The sequence below is a fragment of the Carex rostrata genome, chromosome 31 (genome assembly GCF_964058835.1).
Source record: "Carex rostrata chromosome 31, lpCarRost1.2, whole genome shotgun sequence".
Lineage (NCBI taxonomy): Eukaryota > Viridiplantae > Streptophyta > Magnoliopsida > Poales > Cyperaceae > Carex > Carex rostrata.
This window is the reverse complement of record NC_135948.1, coordinates 6,075,882-6,096,579: the sequence shown is the minus strand read 5'-3', so window position 1 is coordinate 6,096,579 and position 20,698 is coordinate 6,075,882. Positions and strand designations below refer to the sequence as shown.

Genomic DNA, 20,698 nt, shown 5'->3' with positions numbered 1-20,698 from the left:
AGTGTTTGTTGAAATGCCAAAACCAGAAACGCTGAAAATATGCTTTGGATACAATAACAAAAAGCACTTCAAAATGAAAGGCGAAATTTCTACCTTGACAAAATTTACAAGAAAAGAAAATAATCCTCATCTTTTAAAACAAAACTGCTTTATCATCTCTAAATCTTTTAAAAAACAACTTGCAGCAGCGCACTTATCCAAATCCACAAAAAACTTGCAAAATTGATTAGTTCTACTTGTATCCCTAGCCAATACTTGTACACCTTCAGTGAATTTCTCCATCTACTTCGTCTTTCAACACTACGGCAGCACTGTCCTCAGGATAAGCACTAGAACCATCTGTGCCACTAGCAGAGATGGAGTGCGGATCGGGTTCTAAATGAGAGAGCTCCTGCTGGGCTCGGTCGAGGTAGGGTTTGAACCCGATTTTGAAAGAGAGGTAACCGAAGGCCACCGCTCCGATCACCACCACACCCGATCGCATCGCGTTCTGTGCCGCTTTGCTTCTCATCTCTTTTCTTTTTCTCTCCTCTGCTATCTTCCGATCTCGTGTCGAGAATTTTGGGTTGAAATGTGAAAAAGGTCAAATTGAAATTTAAATTGCAACGGCCCAGTTTCTAAATCCTTTCTGTTAGTTAGGTCCAAATTTGTCAGTCTGTACTGTTTCATTGAAAAATTCGTAATTAATGAATGTGTCGTAGTAAATAAATTTGTAGCTAAGAACATGTATAATAATTGTAGAGTTTATTTGCATAAAATATCTTCCCAAGTAAATTATACTGAGTTACTGATTATACCAAAATTGACATAAAGTAACTTGCAGCATTTCTGTCAATTTTCAATTATTCCGCATCGTATGTGAATTCCAATTGAGTTACAAACAATTTGTCCTTTGTTTTTAGGATCAAATATTGGCGACTTCTAATTTGACAAAACCATTGTTTATGCAATCGGATGGGTCGGAACTTGTAAAGAAAAATCGTATCCCTTTTAAAATTATTTTAGTGTCATTTTCTTTTCTACCTTCTCGTACACTAATTTCATACCAAATCTTAGAAACTGCAAAGCACCAACCTGGTAATTACTGTATCCTCTAGTTCGAACGGTTCACTTGGGAAGAGTTGGCAGACTAAACTGGTAAATTTTTTTACTGGCCCTGAGGTTTCTTCTTAGTTAGTTACATTTCTCCAGCACGGTAGCGAAACTAATTTATTTTTTGACAAAATTAGTTTATTTTACTTTTTATTTTCATAGGCTCATAACAAATCTTAAAAAAAAGGTCCCCTTTTTCATAGCCGAATATTCTTTACCGCTAACAAATGACAAAATATAACACAAGACGGGGAAAAAGCTGGTAGAGGTGTCAACATGCTGGGTTTAATTTGGGAGAAACTACCAAGAGCGGTTTAAAATCTGCATCCGGTTTATTATGGTTCTATTCAATCAACCCCCATCAGGCCACCACTCAACATGCTAAGGTTTTTTTTTTTTTTTAAAAAAAACCCTGATATTCCGAAGTTAAATGTTTTACACAGACCTGTTAACTCACTAAGATGGAATTTTACCAGGTTTAAAAGAAAAAAAAAGGGCTTCTGTGAGGGCTAGATAATCAATTAATGCCATTTGCTGTCTTCCCACCACATAATTCAGTTGCTAGTATAACTAAAAACAAAAAATGACATGTAATCAAATTCCAAATTGAAAACAATAAACTAACGCAAGATGAAAACCCCTGAAAATAGGCCTCCAAACAAACATATTCTTATTGTCAATCCTTGAACTTGATTGCATATTACCATTACAACAAATCTCCTCTACATACACACCAGTTTTTTGGTGGATTTTTCCTTCAATAAAACAACCACAACTCAAACAATATTAAGTGGATAAACTATATGATAAATGTATCAGTGAAGCAAAAACACATATTAATCATATTTAATATCTCAACCACATCAAATAATTTCTCAAGCTCGAAAGAATGTAAAAAAAAATAACATTATTTGAAGCCTCCGTATTGTTGTTGGCCAAAACCAGAGAGTTTACTGCCTCCAGTAGAACCACCACTGGAGAGACCCATCCCCGGACCTGAACCCAGGTATGATGCAGGGCCAAAAGAAGAGAACTTGTCTTTTTCATTGGAAGCATCATCAAGCCCACCTACTATCCCTATGTCTGCCAGGTTTACCTTTTTAGCTGCATATTTCATAACAGAGCAAGAAGAACGGGATAAGCAAAGAAGATAATATCCGGAAAATAATTCCTAACTCTAGTAACAGGATAATCTGAGCCAAAGAAACACATCAGTGAGGAAGCAGCACAAAAAGTTCCATGATTTTTGTTATGAACGAAAACTTGGGAAATCACAAAGCATGAGATCTAACCTGAAACTTTTTTTGTGTATTCTTTTTGTTTAGAAATTTCACTTTTAGGTGGATCTTTAACATTTGTATTCTGAAATTTAACAATAATTTGTTTCTAAAAAATAATCACACAGACGGATGCTATTTGTCAAACAAAAGCTGAAGGTACTTACGAGCAGTTATGTTGAGATCAATTATCCCACGGCTGAGTGAATCAGCCCAAATACCAGACTTAACCTGAAAGCCGCCCTTGGCATTACTCGGCTTAGCAGAGCTATTCCCCGAATTTTGTGAAATGTTGGTGCTGGTACTGGCTGTGGTGAAGGTGCCAAAAGTGTCATCAGTTGAAGGATCAGATATCTTATCCTGGGTTCCTTTCACTGGAGTTGTAGTGGAGACATTTGAAGTGAAGTCCCCAAAAGGATCTGAACTGAAATTGTTCAATGGGATTGAAGCAAACGGGTCAAAGGTTTCAGAGCTTATTGGGTTCGGCATAGAAGCTTGGGCTTTGGAGTCTGAAGTTAGGCTTGGTGCAGGTGATGAGAAGAAGTCAGTAGTGGTTGAAGAGAATGCTGGGGTGAAGTTAGGTTCACCAGAAAAAAGATCAACATCAATCTACCAATAAAAATTTGTAATATATATTCATTAGTAATTAAACAAGTACCGATACCAATCTCCCACAAAAAGTACCTTCATACAACAGTATAGTAACAAACATATATTGGGTACGTCATGTACAGGAGTAGGTTATGTACAACAATAGAATCTGATGCAAAATCATACATGTAACAGTGTGTCCTTGCTTAATTATTCCACTAACAGATAACAACGAAATTCATGTAGCAATCAATATTAAATATGCATTATGCAACAAAAGCTAGAATTAACAAGAACAATAATGCCCACCTCCCATACAAAAGAAAGAAACTCTTTCTGACCCTCAGAAATTAAATATTGTTTGTTAATACTTAATAGTGGGATGTAGAGATGACAGCAATGTTAAGTATATTAAATTTATTAACTTGAAGCTAACCTCAGTTTTAGAAGAAGATTTTGGCTCAGGCAGTGGCGGGGCTGATACAAAATCTGCATCCGCAAAAAGATCAACTTCATCGGGTTTTTCTGTGGCTGAATCCGTGGTAGCTACTGAAGGCGCACCCATGAAGTCATCCATTAAATTAGGTCCAAAAAGATCCACTTCAGCTTTCGTGGTATTGGCAGTAGCATCAACTCCTATCAAATGCATTAGAAAGTTTTAGATAGATATTTCAATGTTTGATGAGTATGAACATTCGAGTTTATGCCTCCCTGACCCAGGTAAAATGCTAAATGTCAGGTGTAATTATTGTGTAGAAATTGAGCTGGTCCATTCTTAGATATTGAGCAATATTTTAAACAACCATGAAGACACTTTTCACAAGTACAAGTGTCCCCTATGAACTAGATCTGGCAAAATCAAACCAATCGAACCAGAAGCCAACCTGACCTTTAGATCAGAGCAACCATAGATCCAATGGACTACCAACATCCTAGATCACAACTGAACCCACTAACCTACAATAAAATAATTGTAAAATAACTCTATTTCTACTGGACAATTGAGAACTGCCAATCATCAACCAATATTACACCAAGAATCTTTAACCAGCTAAAGGGACTTACCCGATTTAGCTGATCCACGTGGATCAAAGTCGTCAAAATCATCATCACCGAGGTCATCATTAATTGGTGCACTAGAGGATTTAGAAGCATCAAGACCTTTATTTGGAGACGGCTTCGAGGCAGAGCTTTTGTTCCTGTCATACCAAGAGGGAAAAGGCACTTGAGAGAACCGTATACAGATCAACCTTTGTGATTGAATAAACAATTGAATTACTCCTTAATGAAAAGTTCCATCATTGTTCACAGATGTTAACCATTAGGCTACAAGCAAATATTTGATATTTATTGAGGGGGCTGGATTACATAAAACGTTTAAAAAAACAAAATTCAATTAAATTTCAATATACATAATAAATTTTTTGAAATCATAGGTGTGGCTTAGCACCCCCTAGGATGTACTAAGATCCACCCATAACTATAAGTAGGGATTGAAGTATTGAAAAGAATTCAGGAGAATAACAAATTTCTTTTGGTACCTGCTACTAGTTCCTTTCTTCGACTTGCTAAAACCATTATCACCTGTCAAACCTTCACTGGAACCTTCACCTCTAAATGAATCAACATCTCTTGAGCTGCCTAAGCTACCATATTGGTCATCGGAACCATACCCACCATATCTACCGCCAATGCTACCGCCATAGGAGGCCGAGCTTGATTTGTTTGTGATTCCACTTGAGGATAATCCAACATACCTAAATGTAAAAAAAATGATTGTAAATGACATTGTTTATTAGAAAATGGCCAATTTGCCTTACTAGTTTGAATAGTACAGGTATTACATTTGGTGGCCATTATATTTTCAGAATAAGTTAATTTTTACAGCTTTTGAAGTGAATGTGCATGGTTGATTGTTTGTGTATGTTGTTTTTTGACGCGAAGAAATAATGATGCATAAAATGAATAAAAAATAATGCAATTGTGTGCGAGTGTTTATGTGATTTAAGTAGAATTGACTTGTAATAAGTATAAGTATGTCAATGAGATAAGGGTGCAGGGTGCATTACTTGTCTCGGTTAGCATTGGCTTTCTCTCTGACAGCTTTTATTTTATCTGTGTCATTTACTAAATTCATGATTGTTTCAACCTTCTTTCTCACATTAATTCCAGCATCTTTTCCATTGGGTTCCACATACTCAAATCTTGAAAGTGACTGTACAATTCCGAAAAGAAAGAAATGATAAGAATCTGTCAAACACCAACTAATGAATTGCAGAAATTCTCTATGTGATTTTAGGGGGAAAAAAAAAAGATGACTAAACTGAAATTCGAGAACTATGCTCCAAAATATCATCAACTGCCCGTTCTGATCCATTTGCAAGCAAGTACTCAATGACAGTCAATGCCTGTGAAACAATGACATAGAATTATCATAAAAAAAGCACAGTAGCATAATAAAAACTAGTTATAATTAGCTTTCAGAACACACTGATTTATATTTTGTAATTATAGTCTTGATAAATGTTCTCACAGATAAAGGTAGAAGGATCAGCCAATTATGATCAACTGAATTTATTCGATTAAAATTTGTCAGTTCAAGGACTAAAAGGAGAGCTACATGAAAATTTGCAAGTCACTTGTGTGATTGAGGAAGGTCCTTATTTTTATGCCTTCATCATGCCTCCACTTTTTAATTTTCTAATAACAATTCTAAAACTTATATGTCAAAATCAAACTGTTAGATGTGACCTATAAAATTATTTTCTACATGCACAAAACAAATTATCACTTTTCAATTTTATTTTTATATGAAATAATAAATTGAAAAATCAACATCCAGAAATTATCCACATTAGTGTATTTTGCAACCAAAGAGAACATAGATCTTATCTAATGGTTTTATTTTGACATTTAAGTTTTCAGTTCTTAAGTTATTGAAGTTTCAAAAATGAAGGCATAATGGAGACACAAATGGAGGCATTTGACCCCTCTATGTGATTATAGGGATAAGAATATGAAAATAATTTAAGCACATGCCTTGTATGCGTGACGCCACCTGGCACTTCCCTCAGTTAATCTTGTCCATAGAACATTCATTATCATCTGGCACTCAGTACTGTACATTGTAATTTATTCAAAGCATAAAATTAAATGAAAGATAACAATGCTGAACAGAAATTTTGCATATGGAAGTGGAAACTTAAACTAGTTGTACAAGCATACAATTTCTTTGTGGCTCGTGCAATTTCTGATAATGAAGATCCATGTGGGCCCCACGGTTCATCATCTGTTGCGTCAAGGACCTAGGTTCCAAAAATAAAAAAACATTCAACCAAATTAGTAAATATTATCTTAAAAATCTATGATTTTAATCTAGTTTTGTCATATACAGCTGTTTAGCTGATACGGAAGAAATTATTACAAGACATACTTCTTTTTCCTTTCTGCTATCATGCAAAATTAAAAGAAGAAGAAGAAGATATATGATCAACAACTCGATTGTAATAATAACTTCATAAGTTGTAATCGAGTGCACTTCCTTTTGCATATTATAAATATATATATCATATTGCAATTTGGCAGCATCTAGTAATAAGAATATTTTTCCTCACAGCAAAACAAGTTGTACAAAAATGTCGAGTTATTTAGATCTGAACCACCAGCGGATACAATAGATCTCGATTGAAATTGGAGAGCTAACCTTTTGTTCGATTTCTGGGACCTTGAGCACCTTCAGATTCACCTCTCTCTTTCTGATATAAACAACGAGATCAGCCCATCGAGACATAAAATCAACAAAAATCAACAGCAAATATCAATGTAACAAGCTTACATCTCGCGAACCGTCTGATCGAAGACCTTCATAAAATCCATGGCTCGAACGTCGATTCTCCCGATTTGAACTCAAGAAATCGCTATTTGGAGCAGCTCAGAAAACGCGGATAGCGAGAAGCTGTAAGCTGTTTTTCCCCCTCTTATGATCGGATTTTACGAGAACTTGTTAGATCTATCGAATGAGTAAAGCCGAGATAAGAGAGTGTGGTAATGGTTCCATACAACAACAGAGTTCTTTTACATGTCTATTTCTCTCCAGTAGCAATAAACTGGAACTATCCACTGCGAGGCTTTAGCCCTGTTAAAGCCCACTCTGGTTGTCTCTGTGCAATTCCTTGACCTGGATCCTGTCTTAAAATGGGCTTATCTGGACTTAAAACTGTAATTTAAGTTGGAATATTAATTGTACTGTTAATTTGGGCCTACCTTAAATTTTGAAAGGTTTCCGATCTGAAAGAACAGCTGTACTGCATCGATCAGTAAATATTAAATTATTAATCATCAAGTTGATCGACCAATTCTTCATATGTATTAAGAATATGATAGTGCATGGATATACGAAAAAGCAAGTAAATCGACCAATTCTTTATATGTATTAATTAGAATATGATAGTTCATGGATATACGCAAAAACAGCTGTACTGCATATGTATTATTAAATATAATAATTGATAGATATACGCGCGCCTTCCGAGACTTAATTTGTTCATCAACCTCTTCAACTGCTTAATTAACAGAGGCACCTGCTACACTAAATTGTAAAACATCTTCATCTTTGCAATTACAAAATTAAATTAATTTCTCATATTAACTATTTATCAATTGTCTTCACATTAATTCCAGAGTATTTTTATTCCTGTAATTTAAATTTGAAGAACATGACAAAAATTTTGATTTTCAAATTTAATAAAGAGAGCAATATTTTATAATTGCGCTCATTGAAGTGGTGGAATCGGCTTTTGCTAAATTTTATATTGTTCAATGCAAATAAAAATAAGAAAAATTATATTGTCTCAAATGCTGTTATTTTACATGAGCAGATCGAGCGGAAAATATTATAATTATTCTGGAGTGAGTCTATGGTACTATGCATATCACGGGTTGTTACCGTACTACGGCTCTATATTTGAGTTTTTAAATCCTAAAGGTCGATCTGAACCGTTCATCTTGTTCTCCATATTAATATGTGTTTGGAGACCAAATTTTATATTTTTTGAAATTTTTTTACTATTTTTTTAGATATTTAGAAAATCACTTGATCTGAAAATTCTGGACCATCCAAAAACAGTGATTTTTAATAAATCTAAAAAAATAGTAAAAAAATTAAAAAAAATGTATAATTTGGTCTCCAAACACATATTAATATGGAGAACAAGATGAATTGTTCGGATCGACCATTAGGATTTGAAAACTCAAATATAGAGCCGTAACACAGTGCCAAATCGTAATATGCATAGTACCATAGACTTACTCATTATTCTGTACTGTTATATTAATAGGATGAACGGATCTTTGGAATGGAGAGTACGCAACGACAAGCAGCTGTACAACAAAAATATGGATACTGCAGATCAGACGTTATGTCTTATAGTATAAATAACGGTATGCACTCGTCGGACGGACATGTTACTTTTAAATGATTAATCATGAAGTGGTCGATTAATCAAAATTTTATAGATGATTTTGTTTTTATTAAAGTTATGTACATATATTTATAGTTATTAAAATGGTTAATTTAACTCATCAAACTTATCAAATAAATTTATTTTCACTTAATCTTTTTATTAATTATAAAATTTTATTAAATATCATTTAAAAAGCTCAAATAAGACAAGACAAAAATATAGTACATATAACAAATAAAGAGTGAGTCTATGGTACTATGCATATTACGATTTGGCACCGTGCTACGGTTCTATATTCGAGTTTTCAAATCCTAACGGTCGATCCGAACCGTTCATCTTGTTCTCCATATTAATATGTGTTTGGAGACCAAATTTTACATTTTTTGAAATTTTTTTATTATTTTTTTAGATTTATTGAAAATCACTGTTTTTATATGGTCCAGAATTTTCAGATCAAGTGATTTTCTAAATATCTAAAAAAATAGTAAATTTTTTTTCAAAAAATGTAAAATTTGGTCTCCAAACACATATTAATATGGAGAACAAGATAAACGGTTCGGATCGACCGTTAGGATTTGAAAACTCGAATATAGAGCCGTAGCACGGTAACAACCCGTGATATGCATAGTACCATAGACTCACTCACAAATAAATACATAAAAAAGAATAGTAAAATAACTAACTAATTAGTCGTATAAACAGAAAACCGATGATTAGTAACGGTTTAGTTACCGCCAAAGACTAATTGACTTAAACGATTGTTTTTTGCAACACTGGTTGAGACCACCAGCTGCTAGCTGCACCAGGCCCCAGCCCCCAGCGATGTATATTTCGTATGTCGCATCCATGAACAGTAACGTGACACTACGCACTTGGTTCTCCGACGAGGCAATATTTATTACATCTGTCAAGCCTTGATCAGGACCTGAGTCAACATGGCCGGAGCGCGTGACAAAAATTTGTCACTATCCACAAGGTTCAAAATATTTTTCTTCAATATGTTCGGAAATAATAATTTTCGTCGATATTTCTTCGACAATATATAGTCACTTTTTACACTTGCGGTGGCATATTTTTGTAGTCCTAACGAGAGTAGAGTAAGAAGGCTAATAGCTAGCCCACAAATGGTTATTTATCAGATGCCAAGGTTTTTCATGATCATCAACTCCAACGAAAAATAGGAGGTTGACCGCATTTCTCTTTTTTTTAAGGTCGGTACGTAGTCGAAGCCTGAAGGTTGACCGCATTTTGTTATGTCATAGACGCGCGTAGATTTCCCAACCTTACAAGTTTCATATGGAGCCAAATTGTCATATCTATTATTGAAAAAAAATCAAATGGACATTCTTAATTTAGACTATTTTTTTTTAAGGATAAAAAATTCTAAAAAAATGTAAAATTTGATCTCAAAGTACATTTTCATATAGAGATTATCTTGAATATGGTTCAGATCGATCATTTAGACGTTGAAACCAGAGATATGAAGCCATAGTACAAACCGCTATGCGCTATGTATAGTCCCATGGCCTCACTCAAAAGGTATACTAATTATATTTGTACAACACCAAACAGATACTATGACACATTTTTTTATAAAGCACCAAATAAACCCTTTTGTATCATCGAAGAGTTAGCTAGCTAGGTTTCTTAATTACTTTGATGCAAACGGACAGATAGCTAGGTACGTAATTCCTCAATAAACATATATATATATATATATATATATAGTTTATGGCCTTGGAGTAATGTTGCGTAGACATCTGAAGCAGTGAAAGAATGGATGCCTGAGGAAACACACATTCCACTCGATCGATCCAATCGTTTGAGCCTGAGCAGGTGTTGGTTGAGTCATGACTTGAGTCCGCCAACACAGAGGACTCTGATTAGTTTACAAAACTTTAAATATATAGTAACTCTGCACTTTTATGAGATGAGAGCTTTTGATAACTAGCTTTGTTACTTGGTTCCTTTTATATTCTGTTTGCTGGTTTATTGGTCTAAAGGACAGATTTGGCCATTTGGGCGTAGGAGAACGTTTTATTGATCAGACAACATACATTGGCCTAAGTCTGAACTATGATATGATCTTAATACATGTTGGCTAATTGGAGATGGATAACAGTACCAAATATTATGATTTAATTGGCTTGATTTCGTTCCCTACTAGGTTCAAACTCAATATAAAGTGCAAATCTACCATATAAATTTGAATATTGCTGTTAAGATTACACTCGGTTCCAGCATAACTTGGGGATTAAGCCGAATCCTCTAGAAGATCTAAATCTACTCAAAAGAAAGAAATAATAAATTGAATGATATCAATCATATCTAGTGAAATAGGCAATAAATAATATTTGATTATTTGCCATTAATTCTAAGGATTGGTTTCCATGTTTAGCATGATATACAAAATATTTTTGAATTGATAAATAGGCATATAAGAGCCGTGTAATTCAATCAAGAAAGAAAAGAAATAAAAAATAAGAGAGGGAAGGGAGATTCATGAGAGTCTTGTGTTCTTGAGTTGTTTTATTATTTTTTGACAGTTCTATTATTATTATTTTTGACATGGTATCAGAGCGTGGTTGCCTGGTGGTATAGCTTGAGAAATTGTTGCCCTTCTTGTCTTTAACTTCAATTTCTTGTGCTATACTGCTCTAAGGAGCGATCCATACTTGGTAGAACAATGTCAGAAGCTGAATCCCAAGAATCGACCACCATTGCTGCACTGATTAAGCAGATGACGAGAATGATGACGAGAATGATAGCTATGCAAACTGCTGTCATAAACAATCCTCAACCGGCGACACAAATCATACCTCAACCTGTTGCCATGACCGAGGGCAGTCTGGTGACCAGCAAACAGCAACCGACATTTGTAAAAGGAGCAGCAGCTGGATCTAAACCAGAGACAAGGCAACAGCCAGGACCGAACCAATCTAGTCAGCAGATAGCAGTCAGAACTGAGTCACAAACAAAAGGAGAAGATCATTGTGAAGGTAAAAATGGTATTTTCAAAACTAGCACGGGTAAGTGCAATATCTCAAATTTGAGCCAAAATAGGAAAAATGAAGGTTGGGTCATTGACTCAGGTGCAACCGACCACATGACACATGAAAAAACTGAATTAGAAATCATGTGCACTTCACATAAAACTGGAATCATTAATGCAAATGGGGAAGTTTATCTTGTAGAAGGTGCAGGAGAAATTGTATTACCAAATCAAATAAGGTTGAAAAATACACTTGTGGTTCCTTCCCTTGCAACAAAACTGATATCTGTTAGCCAACTTACAAAGGATCAAAATTGTGTTGTGCTTATGTTCCCTGACCACTGTGTAATCCAGGATATTCTCACGAAAAGGATCATTGGCCATGGTACTAGACGGGATGGGTTGTATTACTTGGATGAAGTCAAAACTGGTAACAATTATATAGTAAGGGGAGATCATATATCTACTAAGAATAAAATTTGGATATGGCATAAAAGACTAGGTCACCCGTCTTTTGGATACATGAAAAAGCTTTTACCTGATTTATTTTTGCATTTAGATCCTAAAGATTTTGTTTGTGAAACTTGTATCCAATCTAAGAGTCATAGAACAACTTATTATAGCAGTCAAAATAAATGTAAGAATCCTTTTGATTTGATACATACAGATGTATGGGGACCATCCTCTATAATTTCCAAATCTGGTTGTAGATGGTATGTTTCCTTTATTGATGATTGCTCCAGAATGACTTGGCTCTATTTACTTAAAACAAAAGATGAGGTTTCTAAAGTTATTCAAGATTTTCATAAATTGGTAAAGACTCAATTTGGGAAAGAAATAAAAACTATAAGGAGCGATAATGGGACAAAATACTTGAACCAGAGGGTACAAATTTTTTTTAGAGAAAATGAGATTATTCATGAGACAACATGTGTAGGAACACCTCAGCAAAATGGCATTGCCGAACGAAAAAACAGACATCTCCTTGATTGTGATAATGCCCTTTCATTACTACTTGAAACAGACATCTCCTTGAAATGACCCGATCACTACTACTTGAAAATAAAGTACCTCATATGTTTTGGGATAATGCCCTTTCATTTGCTGTATACCTCTCAAATCGTACACCCACAACTGCAAATGATTATAAAACCCCCATCCACATCCTATCATCTCATGTGACCATACCATCTGTCTTAAATTTGCCTCCAAAAATATTTGGGTGTGTTGCTTATATCCATATACAAAAACCATTTCGCACAAAGTTAGAACCTAGGGCTGAAAAATGTATTTTTCTGGGAATGGAAGCAAATCAGAAAGGTTATAAATGCTATAATCCAGGTACTAGAAAATTCTATACTACCATGGATGTTACTTTTTTTAGAAAATGAGTCATTTTTTAACAAAATCCAAGATCCGATTCAGGAGGGCAGCAGTCATGATGAACCGGACTTTGATCTAACTTTTTTATCTGATCCACTAGTAGCTGATTTAGGTCCAGGCCTAGCAGCTGATTCGGGTCCAGGCCCAGCAAATGATTCGGGTCCAGTAGTAGTGGATTCAGGTATAGGCCCAGCAGTTGATTCGGGTTCAGCAGCAGTTGATTCAGGTACAGATCCAGCAAATAACTCGGGTCCAGCAGCATTTGACTCGGGTTTGAAAAATGATGAAGGTTCTGAGCAACAAAATTCAGCAGAAACAGGTCAGCCAGGTCATTCACCAAATGGAATTAAGCCATAGATAGATCTTACTGAGGCAATACCACGAGAGGATAACAACAAGGTATGTTCTTCTGAAACCCAGCCTAGATATCATACACATGTTAATCGTGGCAAACCACCAAAAAGATACATCCCAGAAGATGGGACGAGTAAAGAAATAACATATCCAATTGCAAACTACACCTCAACCAAAAAATTGCCACAACCATTAAAGAATTTTGCAGACCAACTATCTTCTATCGCCATACCCAAAAAAGTTGAGGATGCCCTTAAAAGTAAAGAATGGACTAGAGCAATGACTATAGAAATGGAAGCCCTAGAAAAAAATTGTACATGGAAAATAGTTGATTTACCACCAGGAAAAAGAACAGTTGGTTGTAAATGAGTGTATACAATCAAGTACAATGCAGAGGGAAAAAATTGAAAGATATAAAGCTAGGCTAGTGGCAAAAGGGTATACACAAATCTATGGGGTTGACTTCCAGGAAAATTTTTCTCCGGTTGCAAAATTAAATTCGGTTCGAGTTTTATTGTCCCTTGCAGCTAACTTTGACTGGCCATTACATCAATTTGATGTCAAAAATGCATTTCTTCATGGAGACTTGGAAGAAGAAATTTACATGGAGCTGCCTCCCGGTTACAACCATATTGGATCATAAAACAAAGTGTGTAAATTAGAAAAGGCATTGTATGGCTTGAAACAGTCACCAAGAGCATGGTTCGGGAGGTTCTGCAAGGCTATGAAAAACTATGGGTACAATCAAGGAGATTCTGATCACACCATGTTCTTTAAAAGGACTGAAGGTAAAATTGCAATTCTCATTATCTATGTAGATGATATGATTATAACAGACAATGACAAAGTTGAAATTGAGAAGCTTCAAATGAAGCTGTCAAAAGAATTTGAAATGAAAAATTTGGGAGGTCTAAAATACTTTCTAGGGATTGAAGTATCACGATAAAAAAAAGATATATTTCTCTCTCAAAGAAAATATGTTCTTGATCTCTTGGCCGAAACTGGAATGTTAGATTGTAAACCGGTTAGTACCCTAATGGAACAAAATGTGAAGTTTGAGATTTGTCATGACCAATGTCCTACGAACAAAGAAAAATACCAAAGGTTAGTTAGAAAATTAATATATCTGTCACATACTAGACCTGACATAGCTTATGCAGTGGGAGTAGTAAGTCAATTCATGCATAATCCAAGTGAAGATCACATGGGAGCTGTCACACGTATCTTACGATATCTGAAGGGGACACCCGGCAAAGGAATCAAATTTGAGAAGAATGAAATACAAAGATTGAAGGATATACAGATGCAGATTGGGCAGGAAATATCATGGATAGGAAATCAACATTGGGTTACTTTACTTTCGTTGGGGGAAACTTGGTAACATGGAGAAGTAAGAAACAGAATGTGGTCGCCTTATCTAGTGCTGAAGCCGAATTTAGAGGCATGGTGAAAGGGATTTGCGAACTATTATGGCTTCGAAAAATGATCAATGAATTAGAACTGGGAATGAAAAATGAGATGAAGTTGTATTGTGACAATAAGGCTGCAATTGACATTTCACATAATCCAGTGCAACATGACAGGACAAAACATATAGAGGTAGACAGACACTTTATTAAAGAAAAACTTGATTCTCACATTATTTCTCTTCCCTTTGTTAGATCAACAGAACAAGTGGCCGATGTTTTAACCAAGGCGGTAGCGACTAAACCATTTGAAGAAATGCTGGAGAAGATCAGAATGGTAGACATTTACGTACCCTCGTGAGGGGGAGTGTTAAGATTACACTCGGTTCCAGCATAACTTGGGGATCAAGACGAATCATCTAGAAGATCTAAATCTACTCAAAAGAATGAAAGAATAAATTGAAGGATATCAATCATATCTAGTGAAATAGGCAATAAATAGTATTTGATTATTTGTCATTAATTCTAAGGATTGGTTTCCATGTTTAGCATGATATACAAAATATTTTTGAATTGATAAATAGGCATGTAAGAGCCGTGTAATTCAATCAAGAAAGAAAAGAAATAAAAAATAAGGGAGGGAAGGGAGATTCATGGGAGTCTTGTGTTCTTGAGTTGTTTTATTATTTTTTGACAGTTCTATTATTATTATTTTTGACAATTGCTTTATAGATTAGAAAAGAGAAGGTTAGGTAATAAAGTATTATTCAGCATTTAACCAGTAATCAGTGGCAGAGCCACATTATAACAGGGGTAGGCGCACAGTTGCCTACACTGGATTTTGAAAACAGGGTATAGGTCTATATATGATTGGGTTGTTGCTTACCATTGGAGAAAATTTTGTCCACCCCTGGTTTGAATTGGTTAATTAATGGCAGTCTGCAACCCGCTAGTTGTACCTGTATAATTTTTTAGCCTACCTGTAATAAAAATTCTGGCTATGCCCTGCTAATAATACATACGATCCAGTAATACATATGGTCATCACTCTCATCTTTCATTGCTTTATTTAAAAAACTAAACTAGGTACCCTGATGATCCATACGACCGGATTTGGGATCCGTATTTGAAGGCAACATGGAGAAATCTCTCAACCAGTTCCAAAGTGGTGCTGGACACAGATTTTGCAATCCCCTCTCTTGTCATGCAAACTGCCGTCACCACTTTAAGAACCAATCAATCCCTTGATCTCTCCTGGACCAGTGACATTAGGTCTAGAGTATTTTTTGTAATTGTTCACATTGCCGATCGAGATCGGGAACATATCATCCACTGATTTAAGGGAGTTCAATATATTTGCCAACGGACTGCCAGTGTTCAACGAGGCAACTGTACTAAAGAAGCTAGAGTCATGGTGGGCCTCATACACCCACTCAAATAATATTGAATATAATGTTTCGGTAAAGGCTACTTCAAACTCAACTCTTCCGCCTCTGTTGAATGCGTTTGAGCTGTATGTCATTAGACCCGCCACTGGGATTACCACCTACAGTGAAGATGGTATATTTTATCAAAGTTGTCTCATTATATGTACTTCATTGAATTATTCGTGCTATGATTTACTTAGTCCTTTTCATGCAATAAAACTGGTTTATAACATGGCATATGAATTGGATAAACCCATAGGGTTCCTAAAGAAAACATACAGAAAATTTCCATCCTTCTTTTCTTTTCCAGTGTTGATTTCTCCTACCATTAATTACTCTCTCGAAAATTTAAATGTTGAACTTTTATTCAAACATTTTTCCCAAGAACATAATTATATATACCTAGTAACTTTGCTTAATTAATGGGCACTAATGTATTTTATTTCAATTAAAGTTACTGCCATGAATACAATTAAAGCGAGCTACAAAATAAACAAAGGCTGGAGTGGCGATCCTTGTGTTCCTACGAATTTCTCGTGGACTGGTGTCACCTGCGCCACTGATTCCACCAACATTCCAAGGATCACAACTTTGTGAGCATTTCAATACGTTCCAACATTGCATTTTGAAAAAGATAGAAGCAAAATTATAAACACTGACTAGTAAGATATTTGTTTTTCAGAAATCTATCATCCAGTGGACTCACTGGTGCAATAATATCTTCCTTTGGAAGTCTAAGCTCTCTCAAGTCATTGTATGTTCCTTATTAAGATCAAGTTTTTCTTGTTGAGATATATAATGTTTTTACTTTCAACCAAATCATATTCATTTTTTTTCACAAATCTGTGAAGGTAAGGCTGATATATAGTACAAATATTTTCATTTTGCATTATGCAAATTGAATTTCTACTATTGCAATTCGTTTTTGGGAAAGGTAGAATTTTTTTGTGTGTTTCTCATGCTAACAGAAGCTGTTGCTTGCTACTTTTTTTTTTTTCAGGGATTTATCTTATAATCAATTGTCAGGCGATCTTCCTACTTTCCTAGATAAATTATCTGCTCTTACATACCTGTAGGTTTGCAAATTAACTTTTATTTTTCATTAACAGCAAAGATATCACAAACTGAGTTATAATTTTATGTAATGTGCAGGGACATTACAGGAAATAACAAGATTTCAACCACCCTTCCGCCTGGTCTTGAGAGTAAAAGACAGGACAGAAATCTAATCTTTAGGTATGTTTAATTGTTTTAAATTGGTATGTAATTTTGTTAGATACTCTCCTATACACTAAAATAAGTTTAACCGGACAACTTTTGTTATCGTGGGACTTCATTATTTATTTACGGCTCGTTAAAGAAATGAACTAAACATAATAAATTAAGTAGAACTCCAACAACCATGCACAAGTCATTATAATTACACATATAAGAAAACTAGTTGATGTTATAGAAAAAATAATCATCCTGGTCTAGTTAGATAACTGCATGCACATCGTTAGGTCCAAAATTATCAATTTTGCAATGAGATTATCACCGGAAATTTTATCAAATGGCTTGCGTATGCAGAAGAGAATAAAAATAACGATTTAAGAAAGGGTAAAATACTTAAATACACCATTTTTTTCTCTTAAAACTGAACAGAGTAATTGTGCATCTGCATACACCTCTGTTCCTTTTCACAAATAAAAGTCAAACTGGGTTGGCCTATATTCATCAATGAAGTTAGGAAAAGCTAAAAACAAATCATGTTACAGAAAATGATATCAGCAGATGATCAAAAGTCAACCTTTTGGCAGTAAAATTACTTGCAAATGGCTAGAGTAAAATCCTTGCTTGATGCCTTCTTTTTAAATTAACTTAGCTGGGAATGAGCTCTTCAAACTCGTAATCTGTTGCCTTCTCAATTTATTTTCTCAAATTAGGTTTGGAAGTGCAACTCCATCGGATGGGAAAAAGAAAATTCCAGTAGTTATAATAGCAGTTGCCGCTGGTGTAGTTGTGCTGCTTCTGATTGCAGCTGTCATTATAACAGTTGTGTGTTGTTGCAGAAAGCGCTAATGTAAGTCTGCCTTTCCTTCGTTTTTTTTTCTTATCTAGATAAATAGAATCACAGTTCTCTCTATTATAATTGTGTAGTGTTCAGGACTGCTACATTTATCTAAATGTAAGATGAGGAATGTTTAATCTTTTTAGAAGCTAAGGAATACATGGTGGAAGCCCTCAAACTTTTGTTGTCAGGTTTTGAGAACCTCCCATGGCTTAAGATCAAATAAGAGGGAGATGATTCATCTTAACTTTAAGAAAGGGTATGTCTGCTTTCTGGAAAGGAATAACTAAGAAAAGTTTTCAAGGACGTTAGTTAATGATATATAGACTAATTTTATTTTGGCTTGATAGGTGGTTAGGAGAATGTGTCTGTTGTTCGTACAATAATCTTTTACGTCTATTTGACTAATTTGCAAAAACATCCAATTATTGAATTTTACGATTTCTTCTATTTTGAGAACATATAGGTCCAAGAAGAGTAAGAACTGCGATATAATAAGCTTGGACTGAAGAAATCACGAAGACTTTTATCAAGAATACAAATTGTAAAATCAAAAGCTTGGTAAAATATGTATGAGGTTGATTAAATTGAGATAAAACGTTATGGACGTTTTCAAAACGTTGGTAACGTTTTATAATGATCAGAAGCCCCAAAAGAATCAAGTTATAACGTTATAACGTTATACAACCGTTGTAACGTTTTACAAACGTTATAACGGTTTACAAACGTTGTAACGTTTAACAGATACAGAACAACTGAAGAATTGCTGTTCAGTACAAACTATAAACGTTGTAACGTTTATAAATCGTTATAACGTTTTTGAAACGTTGTAACGGTTATAAAACGTTATGTAACGTTTTACTAAGCTGTCAGAGAATTAAAACCCAAAATCGCATTTGAATAAAACGTTGGTAACGTTTTATATCAAACAGCTCATTTTTGAGCTGCCACTATAAATAGACTGAAGTGATCACTTTCAAAATCACCTCAGCCGACCCTAATTAATTCAAAAGTGATTTTCTGAGAGCTTAGCCTACTCCATTGTTGTGAGAGCTTAAAACTTCAAAATCCCTCAAGCAACCTCAAACCTACTTCACTAATCTTGTTATAGATTAGGTTAGAGTGATCTATTGAGTGTTTCTCTTGTGTTCCTAGACAATCGAGACCTTGTTCTCATCTCTTTGAGTTGGCCGTTTGACCTCCCGCTTGGTGTGTAAGGGCTCAACGGTTCACAAGTTGTAATCCTTTCGTATTGGGTAATAGGAAGGCGCACCTCACAAGGTTGCGAAGCCCCGGAGACGTAGGCCTTTGTTTTGCTGAACTCCGTTATCACCCCGCGTGTCAAATTTCTCTAAACTCATCTCTTTACTTTCAATTGCAATTTAATTTCAGTTTTTGAGCAATTAGAGGTGCCCCTAAGTGCAACAAAGTGGTATCAGAGCAAGTTACTCGAATTAAGACACACTTAATTGGAGATTAGATCAACTTGACAAATGACACCCTATAGATCCGTGAAAGAACCCCTAATTTTTGGTACCACCACCAAAAATTTCATGCATTGGAAGAAAACCATGATTAATTACTTGAATATCCTTGAGGTGTGGTATGTTGTTGAAAAATGGTATACACCAACATACACAAGTGTAGCTACCGAGGGTTCAACCGATGCCAAAACTGAGACCGTTGATTCCAAACAAGCCAAGAAAGACAATGACCTAGCAACCAATGCCATATTCAATTTGGTTAGTGAATCGGTAGCCTCACTCTTTGGTAGTGCATCAAGTGCGAAAGAAATGTGGGATGCTCTTGTAAACCGGTATGAAGGTAATACCCAAATCAAACGAACCAAAATAACCGGTTTAGAAGCAAAATTTGAAACCTTTAAGGTTGAAGATGGTGAAAGCATTGAGGATATGTATAATAGACTTATGCATATCCAAAATGAGTTTACCGAATTGGGAGAACCACTTTCTAACAATAAAATTGTAGGAAAGCTATTGAGGGTAATGCTCATGAGAGATAGATGGTCCGGATTGGTGAGTGCCCTAGAAGCAATTCAAGGCACGCACGACACATTCACACCGGATGACCTCTATGCACATTTTAGGAGTTTTGAAGAAAAACTTCGACAATCCGGTGAGTTGAAGCAAAGCTCAAAATACAAAACCGTAGCTTTTCCGGCACAAAACCGAAACTTTCCAAGCTCCTCAAACACCCGTCTCTCAAATGATCAATTTATCAACAAAATTGATCATGAAACATCCAAGGATGCTCTTCTCTTATCCAAGATGTTTCAAGGAATGCTTGACTTTGAAAGGAAATACAACAAGGAACGAGAAGAGAAGAACAAAAGGTTAATGTGTTTCGCTTGCCATAGAGAGGGGCATTCCATTCAAACATGCTTCAAGCTATTTCCACAATTGAAGAACACGGATGGCGAAGCACAACAAGATCGAAAACCAAGACTAAAGTACGATGGGTACAAAAAGAAGAAAGCCAAGGCCATGCAAGCCTTGTTCTCGGATAGTGAGGCCGAACAATCCGATACAGAATCGGAGAATGAAGAGGAGATCAACCTTGCATTGATAGCAAGTGTAGATGAAGATACCTCGAAAATTGACATAGACTCAATTATAGCTAGCAAGAACATCACCGATGAAACAA

At 35.3% G+C, this 20,698-nt stretch overlaps 1 protein-coding gene across 1 annotated transcript; it reads right to left on the bottom strand.

The window, feature by feature from the left end:
* Positions 1–1,739: 1,739 nt before the first annotated feature.
* Positions 1,740–7,042, bottom strand: LOC144547671 (clathrin interactor EPSIN 1-like). The gene is made up of 11 exons (XM_078296365.1): positions 6,796–7,042; positions 6,664–6,715; positions 6,186–6,265; positions 6,000–6,078; positions 5,285–5,368; positions 5,030–5,175; positions 4,502–4,717; positions 4,026–4,159; positions 3,397–3,596; positions 2,537–2,978; positions 1,740–2,196 (listed from the first exon to the last, which is right to left on the bottom strand). The coding sequence occupies exons 1-11, from the start codon at positions 6,834–6,836 to the stop codon at positions 2,000–2,002; spliced, it is 1,671 nt and encodes a 556-aa protein (XP_078152491.1). The 5' UTR covers positions 6,837–7,042; the 3' UTR covers positions 1,740–1,999.
* Between the last annotated feature and the right edge of the window lie 13,656 nt (positions 7,043–20,698).